The following is a 19,973-nucleotide window of genomic DNA, read 5'->3' on the forward strand; positions in this document are numbered from 1 at the left end:
CCATTCATGAGATGTTGACTCTCTTTTCTTTTTTTCTTTTTTTTTTTTTTAATTTTTTTTATGCGGGCAACGTGGGGTTGATAATTTTTTATTAGCACATTATGTTAATTGTTGATGCAATAATGATTTTCTTCTTTCTCTCATTTACATGCACCTTGCCTCCCATGGTGCATGTAGTCTGAAATTGTCATCATAACATAAAAATTAAAAATTAAAAAAAAATAAAAATAAAAACAACATATTGCCGAGGACTAAAGTTTGGAGGAGACTCCGTATTCAATAAGTCATCATCTCCTTCTCATCTATTAACTAATCTAATTGAATTGTGTTATTTTAGCCCGTTTATAGACATAGTTAATTACTTTGGGTTTAAACCTATGATTGTTATGCCCCCCACAAGCGACAACCACATTGACGGTCAATACAAAACTTCATAATTGTTAGGTTCCTTTGTGATTTAGTATTTTGGCGTAGGCATGTGATTAAGTGCAAGCAAATGTCAAGTCCCATTCATGAGATGTTGATTTTTTTTTTTGTTATTATTATTATTATTTTTATTTATGCAGGCAACATGGGGTTGATAATTTTTTTATTAGCACATTATGTTAATTGTTGATGCAATAATGATTTTGTTCTTTCTCTCATTTTTTTTTTAAAGTTAATTATTTGTATTTGGCTAAACAAAACATAGAATCAATTACTTGTTCATGTTTGTCAATAAATTTTTTTAACATGCATGTAAGTAAGTTCGTATTTTTTTTTTTTTTTGCTTAACTTGTGCACATATTTCTTATAATTATAAGAAAAATAAGTTATATTAGCTGTATGAAATAAAACGATTTACTGAGTAAAAACAATTAACCCGCAAGAAAAAAAAAAAGTCATTTGGTAATTAATTTTCTTTTTTGCATGTGAATTTGAGCAAAGTCAAATTAAGTAATTAACACAATAACTCACGCAAGATAATGACCAAAACTATTGATTGAGATACTTATCTTTCTAAATTTTTGTTTTTACATTTGAGGTTAATTATAATTTGTTGATTGTGTTATCAGCGATTAATCGTCAAGAAAGTCTTGTTCGACAACAAAAATGGAAAGAAAGCAAATGAGCCATTTAATCGACATACAAGACCCTCATGTTCTATTGGTAGATTCAATGGGAAAGGAGTTTGAAAGCTTGTCTCTCTTATCACCTGCGCCTGCATGTAGCATCTATAGAGTTCCTGACCGGCTACGTCATCTCAAGCAAAAAGCCTACACACCAAAGGTTGTCTCCACTGGCCCCCTACGTCATGGTGGTAGTGAAGCCTTCAAAGCCATGGAAGAACATAAAATGAGGTACCTGCGAGATTTCATTGGACGGACTGGGAAAACCTTGAAGTTCTTTGTTGACGTTGTAAAGGAGAAGGAAGCAAAACTTCGTGATTGTTATCCAGAAACCATTGATTTTACAAGTGTAAAATTTGTGAAAATCATTCTGGTGGATACTGCCTTCATCCTTGAGGTCATACTCAAGTCCTTCAACCCTACACTCCAAGAAGAAAACGACCGCATTTTTAAGAAATCCTGATTGATACAAGATGTTCGGGCGACATGCTTTTGCTTGAAAATCAGCTTCCCTTCTTCATTCTTGAGTGTCTTTTCAACTCGTACAACAATGAGACAAAGACAATTACACTCAATCAGCTTACAGTAGTCTTTTTCCGAAACTGAATGGAGTCACCGGGAATTAAATATAGATGGGAAGAAATCTTGTGTGGTGATTTCAAAATCGAACATGTTGGCAGATAAAGCGGTTATGGAGTTTTTACTAAGAGTACATTAATATACATAATTTAACACAACTCTAGCCCAAAAGCCTAAGCTAATGGGCTAAGGTCTACTTAAGTATATTAACTACTCAACTCTCCCTCGCTTGTGAGTCATTTTTTACATTTCCAAAAGTGTCTTACATCAAGAGTTGCGGAAGGCAGACACAACTCTAAACCCGATACATCCAAACACTCGTCCCAGAAAAGTAACCATGGCTTTGATACCATTTGTTGGGAGATAAAGCGGTTATAGAGTTTTTACCTAGAGTACATTAATATACACAATTGAACACAACTCTAACCCAAAAGCCTAAGCTAATGGGTTAAGGTTCACTTAAGTATATTAACTACTATTTTCTTTTATATTTTCTCAATGTGGGACACAATACTCACAAGTGAATTCACAACAGAACATTTTGTTGATCTCCTACGACATGTGCAATTTAAGCCAGATGGTGATGATGAGATGGCAACTCGTAGAAATATGAAACTTCGAACACTAACTACTCCCAGCACGACAGAGCTACACAAGGCTGGAGTGTTGTTTAAGGTACGGGAAAAGAGCAAAAGTCTATTCGACATAAAATTCGAAAATGGGAAACTAGAAATCCCAAGTTTTATTTTAAGCGATGAGATAGAATACTCAATCAGAAATTCGCTTGCATTTGAGCAATGCCATTGTAGTGATCAGAACTACATAAATGACTATGTTTTCCTCATGGGTCGCCTTGTTGAAACACGCAAGGATATAGACTTATTGGTGAAGCAGGGGATTATTGAGAATAGGATTAGCAACAGCCGAGATGGGTCACTTCTGTTAAACAAGCTTGCCGATGGGGCTATTTTCGACCAGGAAAAGTTCTATTTTGCTACTCTTTTTGAGGAGTTGAACAACTACTACAACACCTCATGGCACAAGTGGAAGGCACACTTGAAACAAAAATATTTCAGAACACCATGGGCTGGCGTTTTGCTTTTAGCAGCTATTTTTCTGCTTATTCTCACTATCGTAAAAACGGTGTGTTCTTTGGCTTCACTTTTCCGACACTTAATCCTTCTTCTAATTAGTTCAAATTATGTATACTTGTTGTTATGGTTATATTTGTGTGGGTTAAAATATTCTCATGCCCTTCTAGTTCTGTCAAGAACAAGTTTTCTTTTGTATTGAATATATTGATAAGATGCATTCGTTTTGTGAAATAAATTTATATACTAGTGTGGGTGTACCAACATTTTACCACTTAAAATGATCTTCATTGAGTGCTAAATGCTAATAAATTAATCAAGTTAAGCTTTAGTCAAGTTAAAGCTTCCATTTTGATGTTTCACAAATCTATGCCTCGTCATAAAAAAATGATGAATCTTGATATCAACCTTTTGGCCTCAAAAGATAGCTTTCACTACTTACAACCGATTCACCAACATTACTCACTGCCAACACTACCAAAAAAATAAATAAAAATCCATTACTAATGACTTTTAGAGATGACATGCAAGTTATTGTTGATAAATCCTCGCAAATGGAAAAAGTTTTCCTCCAAACTGGGTTGAAGGAATTTCCTTCAACCTAATCTATAAAAGTGACATGTATCCCTTGAACATGTGAGATGCACATGTTTTTTTAATAGCAGCGAGAAAATTGGAATAAATTTTATTAAAAACTCATGTGCATCTCACATGTTATTAAAAAATAGATACATTTCACTTTTATAGACTAGGTTAAAAGAAATTCTTTCAACCCAGTTTGAAGGAAAACTTTATCCCTTGCAAATACTTCGACATTATTGCTCATTAGCGACAACTTTGAGTCGTTGCTGATAATGTTTAGGGTCATATTACTAATAGATTCAGAACCCAAAATGAGATGTCATCGGTTATAATAAGTTATCAACAATGACTTAAAGTTGTCACTAATATCTTATTATTATGAAAAATGATTCAATTCAATATTTTTCTCATATCATCTTATTACGAGGTCCATCATTAAATTTGTATAGGGTCAACATAAGTTTACAAATGTAATGGTTGATTTGTAAGATGAGATGAAAAAAACATTGACGTGAATCATTTCTCTATTATTAGCGACAACTTTAAGTTGTTGCGTGGATTGGCCTCCAAGCCACCGACCTAATTGTGGACTAGGTCGTAAGATAGGATCATATAAGATAAATGAATCACACTGGCAGCCTTGACATCCATCTCTTCTCACTCATCATCATCCATCTTGTAGGGTTTCTCTGTCTTTTTCAATAACGCTTTGTAGACTCATTACTGAATCAAAAGATCTTTCATCTTTTTCTGTCAAAGAGGGAAGTTGCTCTTGTCATTGAAATTCCTCACTTCATACTTGATACTTATGGAAAAAATAGATTTAACAAAAAAAACAAAAAAAAACTAAACACTCAAAATCCAAAGGTCCAATACACCCAAATATCACAATTAGACAAAAGGGATTCTTCCTCCAAGGAAAAAACAGAAGTAAAAACATTTTTTTTAGGGAAAAATCTAAAAAAAAGCTTCCCAAACTACCAGCCGTTTTCGATTTAGCCCCCTAATGTTTCAAAAGTGATAAACTAGCCCTTCAAACTATCAAACTATTACATTTTGGCCACTCCGTTAGTCAAAACCGTCAGTTTGGAAGAAAACTGCAAAATGACGTTGTTTGGTTACGGGTAAGTTACTACAATGCCCTTGTATGAATTTTTTTTTTTTTTAATCTTTTAATTTTTTAATTTAATTTAATTTTTTATTTTTAAAAAACACAAGAAGCAAAACGGCGCTATTGTCTCTCACAACTATCTCCCTTTCAACAGCTTTTGATATTAGCTTAGCCGCATTATGACAATCTACACAAATGCGCAGATTTTTGCAGATCCTCAGTGTTGCACCTTTGGTCGTCTTTAACAACCCGAAAGAAATTGCAAGCTTCTCACTATGCCCCCGCAATACCTCAATCTTCTCCTCTTCGCTAAGTTCATGAAGCACAGATTCTGTGTTAGGTTTGTATCCAATTTTGCTTATTTTTTCCTCTAATCTTCTCCACATGTTCCGGATCTCTTCGGACTTCGACAGCATGTCATCACCAACAACAAAGCCATAAACTTTCCCTCCAACTTCAATCCAACTGCGGCCAGCATCTTTCTGAAGACCATTCTCCTTCATCCTTTGCCTCACTCTTCTCACATCATCCCATTTTCCTGACCCAGCATATAAATTTGAGAGTAGCACATAATTCTCTGCTTTGTACGGTTCGAGTTCTAGTAACTTTTCTGCAACTTTCATCCCTATATCTAGATCACCATAAATTCTACAAGAACTGAGCAATGAACTCCATATTCTAACCTCTGGTTCTTCAGGCATCTCATGTATGAGCTTTAGAGCTTCAGCCAATTGGCCAGCCAGACCCAACATGTCCACAATACATGCACAATGCTCCAATTTTGGCTCTATTCCGTACAAACTTTGCATCTGGCAGAAATATTTTAAACCCTCCATAAGGGAACCCTAACTTGAAGCAAAACGGTTTTGCTTCTTGTTTTTTTTTTTTTTTTTTTTTAAAAAAAAAAAAATTTCATACAATGGCATTGTAGTAACTTACCCGTAACCAAACGACGTCGTTTTGCAGTTTCCGTCCAAACTGACGGTTTTGACTAACGGAGTGGTCAAAATATAATAGTTTGGTAGTTTGGGGGGCTATTTTATTGCTTTTGGAACGTTAGGGGGCTAAATCGAAAACGGCTGGTAGTTTGGGAGGCTTTTTTATATTTTTCTTTTTTTAAAATTTTTTTTTTCCTGGAACGAACAACGACTATGGGCTCGTTTGGGTGTGCGATTTTTTTTTTTTTTTTTTTTTTTTGTATTCTCCTTTCTTTAAAATTGTGAACATCAATAACAAAAAACATGTTTGGGTGAATATCAAAAAGAAAAAAGAAAAAAAAAATTGAGGTAGTTTTTAACCACCCCTAAGGGTGACTCGGCGACCCCTGAAACTGATGGGGCCCACCTTGTGACCCATGTGTTGAACTACGGTCGTGGGTCATTGCTAGACCCTGTCGTCGGTCACCATTAGACACAACGAGTGTCACTTTACTCACACGGCAATTTTTTTTTTTTTCTTTTTTGGTAAATGTAATTTTATAGAGGTATAAGAGTTACTTTTTTTTTTTTTTTTTTTAAGTTGGATACCCTGAATTAAGAGTTTTTCAAGTTTGAGGAGGTGACTGCAAAAGCGATAAAAGATTATGGGTGTTAAATGAAGTTTTTCTTTATCTCTTTATATTTACTTGTCCCTTGCTTTCCTCAAAAGCAAATTCCACTTATATAACGAAATGAAAAAAAATTCACTTTACACCCCTAAAGTTTGAGGTGTTTTTCAATTTGAACCCGTCCAATGTTTAAAAATTTGCAATGTACCTTCCTAATGTTTCAAAAATTTGCAATAGGGACCCTCCGTTACTAATTTCCGTCTAAGTGAACAGAAATTATTCCACTTGCGTCTCACGTAGGAACAATATGCTGGAACTTCCAATTTTGCCCCCCTCAATAAAACAAATGCCTCAACCCCCAACCCCTCGTTTGAGCATCACATTGGAGCTACCCCTCTCCTTTTCATACAAAGTACTGACTTCTGTTCTAACACTTGAGAAAACAGAGGTTTGAGGTAAAAGAAATCTCAAACCACTACATTGATATACAATTAATATTACTTGCAAGAGAAAAGAAACCAAACCCACCATTCTTTAATGTAAAATATTAACTACAACACCAGAGCCATAACATGCTTAACCCTAACGACTCACTAGCACTTCTCCTCCCCCTTAACAATATTCCACATCTGCAAAGAAGATTTAGGCTTGGATGCCTTGTACCACACCGCACAAAAAGGAAATGCTACAAAATTTATGATGCCAAGTACAGCAAGGAGTCCACAGAAACAATCAAGCCTCCCATTATTGATGTTGTCTGCCACCCATCCATGCCCATCCTTGCTTCCAGTCACCCTCTTCACGACCGACACCAAGAAACTACTGACAAAGAAACCAAGCGACAATGTTGTGAGGAAGAGACCGATGCTCATGGTTTTCATTCCTTTTGGTGATTCGGTTATGAAAAAATCTAGCTGGCCAGTGTATATGAAGGCTTCGCCAGAACCCACCAACACAAACTGTGGGAATAAGAAGAAGACGCTTATAGGTTGGGTGCAAAATTGTGTTTTATGAGGGGTAATCACGTCATTTTAATATATAGGTTGGGTACAAAATTGGAAGTTTCATCATAAAAATCCCACATGGGATAATTTCCGTCCACTTAGACGGAAATTAGTAACAGAGGGTCTCAATTGCAAATTTTTGAAACATTAGGGAGATATATTGCAAATTTTTAAACATTGAGGTTCAAATTGAAAAATACCTCAAACTTTAAGGGGGTAAAGTGAATTTTCCCCTAACAAAATACTATAATGTGGTAAACAAAACTTAGGGTCCGTTTGAGTTTGGGAATTCAAAATGTGGGATTTAAAAATAGCAATTTTAAAATATGCGATTTGAAAATGTGATTTTTAAAATGCAGTAAACGTTTGACAAAATCGCAGTTTCGCATTTAAAATCGTAGTTTACTCTTTAAAATTGTGTGTTTTCAAAAAGCACTTCCCTACCTGCTATTTGAAAACGCAGATTTTCTACGTTTCAAATCACAATTTTTTAAAAACACAATCACAAACCATTCATTTTCTGCGATTTGATTTAAAATCGCACTTTTTATTTATAAAATTGCAATGTCAAATGCACCCTTACGCTCTTAGCCCATTAACACATTTATTCTCCTTTTGTAACTTCTTCCATTGTATTTTCTCTTAAAGGTGATAAATTTTAGACTTAGGGAGCTTGGAAAGGTAAAGAATTAAGTTGGATTCTAAGATTTAATTGGTGGGAAGGTTTTGGCATCTTCCTTGTCCTTTCCTAGTTTCCAAGCAACACATTTGTTCTAAATATCTCCTTATTTCTATATGTCACATGCTTGTGGGCTTAGGCAAGAATAGGATCTTTCCCTCCGTTAGCTCTATTACCAAATTCATTTTCTCAATCTCTCCGAAATTTGAAGCACAAAGTTGATCGAAAAATATCCTATTATTCATTTTCAGGAGTGTAGCTTCAATTAAGCTTCCCTTGCTTTTTTGAGACGCATTGTCAAATCTTAAACTTGATGTTGTAGTTTATACCATGCCGGTTTAAACTGTCCTCATCCCAAGTTAAAAAAATAAAATAAAATAAAATATTTTTTAAAAAAATTAAAAATTAAGGGCTGGCCGGCCACCCCAGTTGGGCCTAGAAGCCACCCCAGACCGGACACACCTTAATTTTTTATTTTTTATTTTATTTATTTATTTTTTAACTGTGGATGGGGGCATTTTAGGAAGAAAAAAAAGTCAAAATGATCGAATTGCAACAATTTGATAGTTTGGGGGGGCGTCAAGTGTTACTTTTTAAACATTGAAGATCAAAGTGCAAATTAATGGGTGGATAGTTCAGGATGGTAAAATATATGTTTCCCTTTTTCTTTTATGGGAAAACTATACTTATCTTAAACTACTATCCAATTTACAATGTTCTTTTAAATTTTAAAAGGTTGAAATCGACCCTCTCAACCTACCAGATACTTTCACTTTATCCTTTCCATCAGCTTTTTATATTATCTTGAATGGATACTACAACACGTGACCCACAAATGATATAGAGACTGACGGCTTGACCTTGGGTCTATCTTTCTAATGTTTTCTTTAATGATGGGGTATAATGGGCATTCTAAGTCGCGTGTATTGCACATAACATATTTTCGATTGGATTTAACACAATCCTAATAGATGGGGTTAAGCGAAAGGCCTGTGTAGCTAAAGGGGTTGATTAATGTAACATTTAAAAATTTGGAGAATATTGCAAATTTGGTAGAAGTTAGAGATGAGGGATTAGTGTAGGTAGTTAATTTCCCCTTCTTTTAAAGTAATGATTCTTCATAATAATTTCTTTAGTTCCCTTGAGCCATTTAAGTGAAATGACAGCCAAATTGTGATTCTTGCTAATATGCTTTCTATTTGAGTCTTTTGACAATAAGAGGAAACAAAATACAAATTCGAATTAAAAAAATGACCATCTCCAACCCACATAATATTATTGCTGGAATATACAATTTCCTGTATATGACTTTGAAACTTTATGTTATACTATTTGAACATATTTGAGAATTTATGGATGAAAATTTATAGGAGTAATTTTACTGAAGACCCCTGAACTTCCACCTAATTTGACAAACTCACCCTGAACTTTAAAATCTCTCAATTTGAACTCATAAACTTTCAATTGCTTTCAACGTGGACCCTCCGTCAATTTTATCCGTTAAAAATATAAAAAAGACCAAAATATCCCTGATTTTTGTTTTTCTAAAAATAAAAAAACATTTTGGAAGTTAGAATTTTATACAAAAGTCAGGGGTATAAACGTCATGTAACGTTTAAAATCTAACGGATAGGTCCAAATTGAGAGAAATTGAAAGTTTAGTGGATTAAATTGAGAGATTTTGAAGTTTATGGGGTGTTTATCAAATCGGGTGGAAGGTCAGGGGTATTCAGTGAAGTTTCCCCAAATTTATAATATTAATTTTTCTATCCAAGAAATTTCCGGTGATATATATATATATATATCCTACCATGCATGTAACATGTTGTTGTGGGCCTATGTTTAAAGGAACTTGTATTTTACAACTGGGGAGAGGGATCGGAGTCTCATCTTTAGATTCTTAATTTACTTATGTTCTTAGCCCTTTAACCCATTTATTCCCCTTTTGCTATTTCTTCCTTGCACTATTTTCTCTCAAAGGGAGGTAAATTTTTAGCTTATGGGACTTGTAAAGGTAAAGAATTAAATTGGATTCTTAGATCTAATTGGCGGGGAAGGTTTTGGCATCTTCCTTTTCCAGTTTTCCTTTCCTAGCTAGTTTCCAAGCAACATTTGTTCTAAGTATCTCCTTATTTATATATGTCAGATGCTTGTGTGCTTGGGCAAGAATGGGATCTTTCATTGCCCTAGATCTATTGGCAAATTCTTTTTCTTAATCTATCCAAAATTTGAAGCACAAAGTTGAAAAACATTATATAGTCATTTTCAGGAATATAGCTTCAGTTAAGCTTCCTTTACTCTTTTGGGACGCATTGTCAAATCTTAAACTTGATGTCGTAGTTTATACCAAGCCGGTTTACTCTTCTTTTTCTTTTATGGGAAAACTATATTTACCTTACTTAAACTACAACCAAATTTAGAATGTCCACACTAGACAACCCAAATTTTAAAGGTTGCAATATTATTGCCCATTCTGACACTTTCAAACTGTCAGACACTTTCACTTTGCCCATTCTGACAACATTTTTTGTTAACTTGAATGCAAAATGCATCACTTAACCTACAAATGATATAAAATGTCCATTATACCCTTATTAGACATTTGAAAAAAATAATATAAGTTGCATATAATATTTTCTGTTGGATTTAATAGAAAATCCAAACGGAGAGTTGTTAAAGGGACCATAAGAACTTTTTAAAATTTGAGGAATATTGCAATTAGGTGGAAATCAGAGGAGAGTAAGTGGAGTTTTCCTTGCTCCATGTACCATAATTAAGAGGATGCATGTTGATCCAGAAAGTGAAATGCAAGGAAAATGGTGATTCTTCGTGTAATGCTAATTTCTTTAATTAGTTCCCTTGAACCCTTTAAGTGAAATGCAAGGCAAATGGTGATTCTTGCTAATTACGCTTTCTATGTTTAGAGAGGAACTTGTATCTTACAAGTGCAGATCTTTACTTATAAAAAGAGAGGGAGCTCTGATCTTTTGGTTGTGCCAGCAAAACTGCATTTCGTGCAGTACTAAAGATCGATCAAAGGTGGTCGTCTACAACAAAACAAACTTCTCCATAGCAGGTGCAATACTAATTCTTTTTTTCTTTTTAGGGTTAATAACTTTTTATACTCTGACAATGCTTAGGTTTATTTGTTAAGCTCAAAGTTGCCTTTGGGGTTGACCAAAAATTTGATTTCGTTTTGACATTTATTCTTTTAGAGTCTTGGTTTGTGCTACGGATTGAAGTTTTTGTCGTTATGGAAATTAAAAAAAAAAAAAAAAAAAAAAAAAAAAAAAAATGTTTGTGGATTTAAGCCAAACCCAAAAGCTTACAGGTTAACCACCAAAATTTCCAAAGAAAAGAAATCCTTACCATGGCCCGACCCCCTAGGAAAGTAAATTATATACATCAATATATAGCATCTTAAATTAACTTGACATGACGCTTTTTTACACTTTTTAAGCCTACTCATTATTGTCCCTTACAGCTTCCTTCCCCTCTTGATCAACAGTTTAACTTAATCATCTTCTTTTAGTTTTTGGTTTCCCTCTTTATGCCCTTTTTTTTTTTGTGCGAGCAAATAACACAAAAACATAAAAAAGTACATATTACAAAGGACTAAAGTTTAAAGTAATTAACTCCGTATTCAATAAATCATCTTCTTCTTCTTCTTCTCCTAACTAATTTAATTGGATTGTGTTAATTACTTTAGGTATTAACCTATGATTGTTAGGCCCCCCTACAGGTGACACCCACATTGACAATCAATACAAAACTTCATAATTGTTTGGCTACTTGGTCCTTTAGTATTTTGGGGTAGGCATGTGATTAAGTGCAAGAAAATGCCAAGTCCCATTCATGATGTTGAATTTTTTTTTTTTTTTTTTTTTTTTTTTTTTTAACATATATATGGTGTTGATAATTTTTTTATTAGCACATTATGTTAATTGTTGATGCAATGATGATTTTGTTCTTTCTCTCATGTGTTTTTTAAAAGTTATTTGTATTTGGCTAAACAAAACATAGAATCAATTAATTACTTGTTCAGTTGTTTGTCAAATAAAAAATTTTAACATTCATGCATGTAAGCTAGTAATTAGTTCGTATATTTTTTTTGCTTAACTTGTTCACGTATTGTTGTCAACTTATAAGAAAAAAAATAAGTTATATTTGCTGTATGAGATAAAACAATTTACTTAGAAAAAAAATTATTTTATCAAATCGGCCTGGCCGCAAGAAAAAAATAAAATAAAATAAAAAATAAAAAATAAAAAAAATCATGGCTCTTCCACTGATTTAGCTGTGATTTTTCCATTGCCAAGGATGAATTCACATGTTGTGTCCATATATTTTTCAATTTTAAGATTATAATTCTAGGGTATTCTTTATCAAACACTTGAAGTACTTTACCCGTAAAAACAAAATGAAAGACTTATTCATCAAAAACAAAAAAAAACAAAAAAAAAACAAAATGAAAGACGTAAATGTTAAAGATAAACATGAGCTGCATGCTAATACCCAAAAGGACCCTTAGCTCCAACATGAAAAATCAGCAAAAGCATTCACTAAAGATCTCCAGATTTTGTGCTGACTTTGCTCCCCCACATCAGCTCACAACAGTAACTCAGAGCAGCAGCCTCTTCTCCTTGAATCATGCTGCAAACTCAAGCTCCGTGATTCACTCTTCCTTGTTTCATTCAGCTGCTCCTCTTTTCCAGCTTTTGAGCATAAGCTACTACTCTGCACAGCTGAGTCTATGACAACATCACATTGTAACCTTTTCTGGTTTTTAGTTTTCCCTTTGTACTGTATCCACGTGGTACACCTTTGTGTATCTGAACCCTTTGTTAAACCATTGTGTAAAATGACTCCATGAGTCTCTCTATTACTCTATATAAATATAATTCACCTCCTCGATCTGTTTGGGGAAAGATAACCAAAAGAGCTTCTTCCGAAACTCTTTCATTAAAAACAATCAATAACCTATATAATCATTTTCTTTTTTGCATGTGAATTTGAGCAAAGTCAAAGTAATTAACACAAGAACTCACACAAGACAATGCCCAAAACTACTGTTGTTACGTTTGAGGTTAAATTGGTTAATTATAATTTGTTTATTGTTACGTTTGAGGTTAATTATAATTTGTACTTGGTTGTGTTATCAGCGATTAATTGTTCGATAACAAAAATGGAAAGAAAGCAGCAAATGAGCCATTTAATCGACATACAAGACCCTCATGTTCCATTGGTAGATTCAATGGGAAAGGAGTTTCAAAGCTTGTCTCTCTTATCCCATGCATGTAGCATCTATAGAGTTCCTGACCGACTACGTCTTCTCAAGCAAAAAGCATATACACCAAAGGTTGTCTCCATTGGGCCCATAAGTCATGGTGGTCGTGAAGCCTTCAAAGCCATGGAAGAACATAAAATGAGGTGCCTGCGAGATTTCATTGCACGGACTCAGACAACCTTGGAGTTCCTTATTGACATTGTAAAGGAGAAGGAAGCAAAACTTCGTAGTTGTTATGCAGAAACCATTGATTTTACAAGTGAAAAATTTGTCAAAATCATTCTGGTGGATGCTGCCTTCATCCTTGAGGTTTTACTCAAGTCCTACAACCCTAGACTCCTAGAAGAAAACGACCGCATATTTAACAAACCCTGGTTGATACAAGATGTTTGGGTCGACATGCTTTTGCTTGAAAATCAGCTTCCCTTCTTCATTCTTGAGCATCTTTTCAATTCATACACAACAGATGTCCTTCTGCAAAATGATAGGACGACAGTTACAATCAATATGCTTACAGTATATTTTTTCAAAAGCCGAATGGAGTCACCAGGAATAGAAGAAAGATGGGAAGAAATCTTGTATGGTGATTTCAAAATAGAACATTTTGTTGATCTCCAACGACACGTGCAATTTAAGCCTGATGATGATGAGATAGCAACTCGTAGAAATATGAAACTTCGGACACTAACCACCCCCAGCGCGACAGAGCTACATTGGGCTGGAGTGTTGTTTAAGGTACGGGAAAAGAGCAAAAATCTATTCGACATAAAATTCGAAAATGGGATACTAGAAATCCCAAGTTTTATTTTAAGCGATGAGAAAGAATACTCAATCAAAAATTCGCTTGCATTTGAGCAATGCCATTGTAGTGATGAGAACTACGTAAATGACTATGCTATCCTTCTAGGTCGCCTTGTTGAAACACGCGAGGATATAGACTTATTGGTGAAGCAGGGGATTATTGAGAATAGGCTTAGCAACAGCCGAGAAGGGTCACTTTTGTTAAACAAGCTTGCCAATGGGGCTATTTTGGACCAGGAAAAGTTCTATTTTGCTACTCTTTTTGAGGAGTTGACCCGCTACTACGAACACAGAACCCTCTGGCAGAAGTGGAGGGGAATCTGGATCAAATTGAAGGTATACATGGAACAAGAATATTCCGCAAGACCATGGGCCATGATTTCATTTATTGGAGCTGTTTTTTTGCTTATACTCACTATTATGCAAACAGTATGTTCTTTTATCCAGCTACTTCATCCTTCCAAGTAGTTCAGATCGAAAGCGACAATGAAAACTGACAATTTCACCACTACACCATCGCAGTTATTTCAACTATTAATGCTCCAAATACTTGTTGTGATTTATATATGTGTGGTTTAAAGTATTCTGAATAAAAAATCAGTCATTGTACTTCGTCTATGAAAGATTACTAGGATCGTGTTCTACTTCTAATCGCCAAATAAAAAAAGTATGGAACTAAGCCATAAAACAAAATAAACATGCACAACGGAATTTTGAACAACATCACAAACACAACACAAAGTTTGTTTACAAAGTAGAAAACCCTTTGAATACATCAAAGGTAGAAACCACTCTAGGGCAGTCAAATCTGTAAAATCACTAAATGAAAATTTAGAGTTACAGACTAGACAATACTCACTCCCTAGAGGACCTCTAGACTTAGTAACAACAACAAACTTCCCAGCTTGTCTCCATCTTAACCATCTTCACCGAGTGCATTTCCCCACCAGCCCTGCGGTAGACTTATTTCTTCAAGTAACACGGTAATAATCTTTGTGTAGTTGAACAAACAGACAACACACCAAACAAAAACAAAGGACAGGCCGGAGCTTTATCATGTCATCTCTTGAACAAACACTCCCGAGACATAGCACTTGAAGACTATTAAGACTACACAAAGAAAAATCATCTCAAAAAGTTTTCAGTGAACAGTGACAGCAAAATCTTTTTATAGCATAAACATTTTACACTTTGCGTCCTAACGAGAGTCATTTCTCGTTAAGACGGGATGAACAAAATATCAGATCTAAAAAATAAACGTCTTAACGGGAAATGAGTGCCATTATGACAGGAAGAACAAATGTCACATGTTCGTCACACGTCCTGTCCTAACGAGGTTCTTGACAAGGAAAAAATAGCTTCAGCTTCAATCCCATTACATCTCAGTCCTGACCAACTTCTGACGAAAAACAGTAGCTTCTGCTTCAATCCCGTTACATGTCTCGTCCTAATGGAACTCCTAACGAGGAAACAGTAACTTCCCGTTACATATCTCGTTCTAGTGTACTGAATGAATTATTCTTTATCAAACACTTGAAGTACTTTACCCGTAAAAACAAAATGAAAGACTTAAAAACTCAATAACCTATATAATCATTTTCATCTTTGCATGTGAATTTGAGCAAAGTCAAAGTAATTAACACAAGAACTCACACAAGACAATGCCCAAAACTATTGTTGTTACGTTTGAGGTAAAATTGGTTGATTATAATTTGTTTGTTGTTACGTTTGAGGTTAATTATAATTTGTTCATTGTGTTATCAGTGATTGATTGTCAAAGTCTTGTTCGATAACAAAAATGGAAAGAAAGCAAATGAGCCATTTAATCGACATACAAGGCCCTCATGTTCGATTGGTAGATTCAATTGGAAAGGAGTTTGAAAGCTTGTCTCTCTTATCCCCAGCATGTAGCATCTATAGAGTTCCTGAACTACTACGTTATCTCAAGCAAAAAGCCTATACACCAAAGGTTGTCTCCATTGGCCGCCTAAGTCATGGTGATAGTGAAGCCTTAAGAGCCATGGAAGAACATAAAATGAGGTACCTGCGAGATTTTATTGCACGGACTGGGAAAGCCTTGGAGTTCTTTATTAACGTTATAAGGGAAGGAAGCAAAACTTCGTGATTGTTATGCAGAAGCCATTGAGTTTAATAGTGAAAAATTTGTCAAAATCATTCTGGTTGATGCTGCCATCATCCTTGAGGTCTTACTCAAGTCCTTCATGTTAGAATTTCACTGAATAAATCCGTCTTACTCAATAGCATATGAACAATACTGAAAAATGAAAAGAATATAAACGTACCTTCTTTGTTAGACGATGAATATGCCATCTCCCTTTGTCATGTTGTGTTGTGTGTGTGGAGGGCACTAGTACCTAATTTCTCTAATAACCTAATGAAGTCTAATGGGCTAACTTCATTTATATATATGTAGGGTGAGAGTACATGGCTTTCTCAAGTACTTATAGAATTGGTCCAGCCCATTATGGACCCAAACATTAAAATGACTATGGCAGTCCACCCAAAAGTGAAATAAAATACAACACTTCAACCCTACACTCCAAGAAGAAAACGATTGCATATTTAAGAAACCCTGGTTGATACAAGATGTTTGGGCCGACATGCTTTTGCTTGAAAATCAGCTTCCCTTCTTCATTCTTGAGCATCTTTTCAACTCGTACAACAATGAGACAGAGACAATTACACTCATTCAGCTTATAGAAGTCTTTTTCAAAACCCGAATGGAGTCGCCGGGAATAGACAACAGATGGGATGAAATCTCTTCCGGTGATTTCAAAATGGAACATTTTGTTGATCTCCTACGACACGTGCAATTTAAGCATGATGATGATGAGATGGCACTCGTAGAAATATGAAACCACTTCGAACACTAACCACCCGCAACACGACAGAGCTACAAGAGGCTGGAGTGTTGTTTAAGGTACGGGAAAAGAGCAAAAATTTATTTGACATAAAAATCGAAAATGGGAAACTAGAAATCCCAAGTTTTATTTTAAGCGATGAAACAGAATACTCAATCAAAAATTCACTGCATTTGAGCAATGCCATTGTAGTGATGTGAACTACATAAATGACTATGTTATCCTTATAGGTCGCTTTGTTGAAACACGCAAGGATATAGACTTATTGGTGAAGCAGAGGATTATTGAGAATAGGCTTAGCAACAGCCGAGAAGGGTCACTTCTGTTAAACAAGCTTGCCGATGGGGCTATTTTGGACCAGGAAAAGTTCTATTTTGCTACTCTTTTTGAGGAGTTGAACAACTACTACAACACCTCATGGCACAGGCGGAAGGCACACTTGAAACAAAGATATTTCAGAACACCATGGGCTGGCATTTCGCTTTTAGTAGCTGTTTTTCTGCTTATTCTCACTATCGCACAAACGGTGTGTTCTTTGGCTTCGCTTTTCCCGACACTTAATCCTTCTTCTAATTAGTTCAGATTATGTATACTTGTTGTTGTGGTTATATTTGTGTGGGTTAAAATATTCTCATGCCCAACTAGTTCTGTCAAGAACAAGTTCTCTTTTGTATTGAATATTTGATAAGATGCATTCGTTTTGTGAAATAAATTTATATACTAGTGTGGGTGTACCAACATTTTACCACTTAAAATGATCTTCATTGAGTGCTAAATGCTAATAAATTAATCAAGTTGAGCTTTAGTCAAGTTAAAGCTTCCATTTTCATGCTTCACAAATCTATGCCTCGTCATAAAAAAAATGATGAATCTTGATATCAACCTTTTGGCGTCAAAAGATAGCTTTCACTACTTACAACTGATTCACCAACATTACTCATTGCCAACACTACCAAAAAAATAAATAAAAATCCATTACTAATGACTTTTAGAGACGACATGCAAGTTATTGCTGATAAATCCTCGCAAATGGACAAAGTTTTCCTTCAAACTGGGTTGGAGGAATATCCTTCAACCTAGTTTATAAAAGTGACATGTGTCTCTTGAACATGTGAGATGCACATGTTTTTTTAATAGCAGGGACAAAATTGGAATAAATGTTATTAAAAACTCATGCGCATCTCACATGTTATTAAAAAATGGATACACATCATTTTTATAGACTAGGTTGAAAGAAATCCCTCGCAAATACTTCGACATTATTGCTCATTAGCGACAACTTTGAGTCGTTGTTGATATCTCCTTATTAGCGGTGACTTTTGTCGTTGCTGATAATGTTTAGGGTCATATTACTAATAGATTGAGAACCCAAAACAAGATGTCGTCGGTTATAATAAGTTATCAACAATGACTTAAAGTTGTCACTAATATCTTATTATTATAAGAAATGATTCACGTTAATATTTTTCTCATATCATCTTATTACGAGGTCCACCATTAAATTTGTATAGGGTCAACATAAGTCTACAAATATAGGGTTGATTTGTAAGATGAGATGAGAAAAACATTGACGTGAATCATTTCTCTATTATTAGCGACAATCTACCTAATTGTGGACTAGGTCGTAAGATAGGATCATATAAGATAAATGAATCACACTGGCAGCCTTGGCATCCATCTCTTCTCACTCATCATCATCCATCTTCTAGGGTTTCTCTATCTTTTTCAATAACGCTTTGTAGACTCGTTACTGAATCAAAAGATCTTTCATCATTTTTTGTCAAAGAGAGAAGTTGCTCTTTGTCATTGAAATTCCTCACTTCATACTTGATACTTATTAAAAAAAAAAAAGATTTAAAAAAAAAAAAAAAAAAAAAAATCACTCAAAATACAAAGGTCCAATACACCCAAATGTCGCACTTAGACAAAAGGGATTATTCCTCCATGATAAAAAAAAAAAAAAAAAAAAAAAAAAAAAGAAAGTAAAAACATTGTTTTTTTAATATTTTTTTTACTGGAACGAACAACAACTATGGGTTCGTTTGGGTGTGCGATTTTTTTTTGTATTCTTCTTTCTTTAAAATTGTGAACATCAATAACAAAAAACATGTTTGGGTGAATATCAAAAAGAAAAAAAGAAAAAAAATTGAGGTAGTTCTTAACCACCCCTAAGGGTGACTAGGCGACCCCGAAATTGATGGGGCCCACCTTGTGACTCATGTGTTGAACTACGGTTGTGGGTCATCGCTAGACCCTGTCGTGGGTCACCATCAGACACAATGTGTGTCACTTTACTCACATTGCAATTTTTTTTTATTTAGTAAATGTAATTTTATAGAGGTATAAGAGTCATTATAGCCCCAAACCCTAACGGTAGGTGGGACATTACAATTTTTTTTTTTTTTTTTTTTTTTTTTTTTTTTTTTTTTTTAAGTTGGATACCCTGAATTAAGAGTTTTTCAAGTTTGAGGAGGTGACTGCAAAAGCGATGAAAGTTTATGGGTGTTAAATTAAGTTTTTCTTTAACTCTTTATATTTACTTGTCCCTTGCTTTCCTCAAAACCAAATTCCACTTATATAACAAAATGGGAAAATTCACTTTACTCTCCTAAAGTTTGAGTTGTTTTTCAATTTGAACCCAATATTTAAAAATTTACAATGTATTATCCTAATGTTTCAAAAATTTGCAATAGGGACCCTCCGTCACTAATTTCTGTCTAAGTGAACGGAAATTATCCCACATATATCTCACGTGGGAACAATATGCAAGAATTTCCAATTTTGCCCCTTCTCAGTAAAACAAAATGCCTCAACCCCAACCCCACGTTTGAGCATCACATTGGAGCTACCCCTTTCCTTTTCATACAAAGTACTGACTTCTGTTCTAACACTGGAGAAAGCAGAGATTTGAGGTAAAAGAAATCTCAAACCACTACATTGATATACAATTAGTATCTCAAACACTATTTGATATATTACAGTTCTATGAATCAATGTGTATGATCACAACTTTTTTGCTCTGCCCTCTCTCCTCTTTTCCTGAGAAACCCTAGCCGCCTCTGTTGCCTGTTCTGGGAGGGGGGAAGAAATTCCTTTCTTCTTCCTTCCTCACTTCCCCTTCTTTTTCTGCTTTTTCCCTATCCCTTTTTTCTTTCTCAGGTTGTTTTCGGTTTTCCTTGGTTTAGAGTTATCTCTAACCACCTTTGCCATCGCCTTGTGCAATTTACCCCTTATCCTCCCAAAACCTCATCATTGGCGTTTCCATCTGTTGTGGGTTTTGGTTTTAACTCTTTTGGAGCTAA

General features: G+C 34.7%; 1 protein-coding gene and 3 pseudogenes across 1 annotated transcript; 3 read left to right on the plus strand and 1 right to left on the minus strand.

Annotated features, from left to right (window-relative positions):
- The first annotated feature begins 1,107 nt into the window (after positions 1-1,107).
- LOC148583593 (UPF0481 protein At3g47200-like) lies at positions 1,108-2,981 on the plus strand (annotated as a pseudogene).
- Positions 2,982-3,987: 1,006 nt separating this feature from the next.
- LOC148583594 (pentatricopeptide repeat-containing protein At1g18485 pseudogene) lies at positions 3,988-5,224 on the minus strand (annotated as a pseudogene).
- A 7,680-nt stretch (positions 5,225-12,904) lies between these two features.
- LOC132190722 (UPF0481 protein At3g47200-like) lies at positions 12,905-14,257 on the plus strand. Its single transcript, XM_059605772.2, has one exon. It carries the CDS (start codon positions 12,905-12,907, stop codon positions 14,255-14,257), a length of 1,353 nt encoding a protein of 450 aa, XP_059461755.2.
- Positions 14,258-15,602: 1,345 nt separating this feature from the next.
- On the plus strand, positions 15,603-17,248 carry LOC148583595 (UPF0481 protein At3g47200-like; annotated as a pseudogene).
- Positions 17,249-19,973: the final 2,725 nt, after the last annotated feature.

Source organism: Corylus avellana, chromosome 9, assembly GCF_965113065.1.
Source record: "Corylus avellana chromosome 9, dhCorAvel1.hap1.2, whole genome shotgun sequence".
Classification (NCBI taxonomy): domain Eukaryota; kingdom Viridiplantae; phylum Streptophyta; class Magnoliopsida; order Fagales; family Betulaceae; genus Corylus; species Corylus avellana.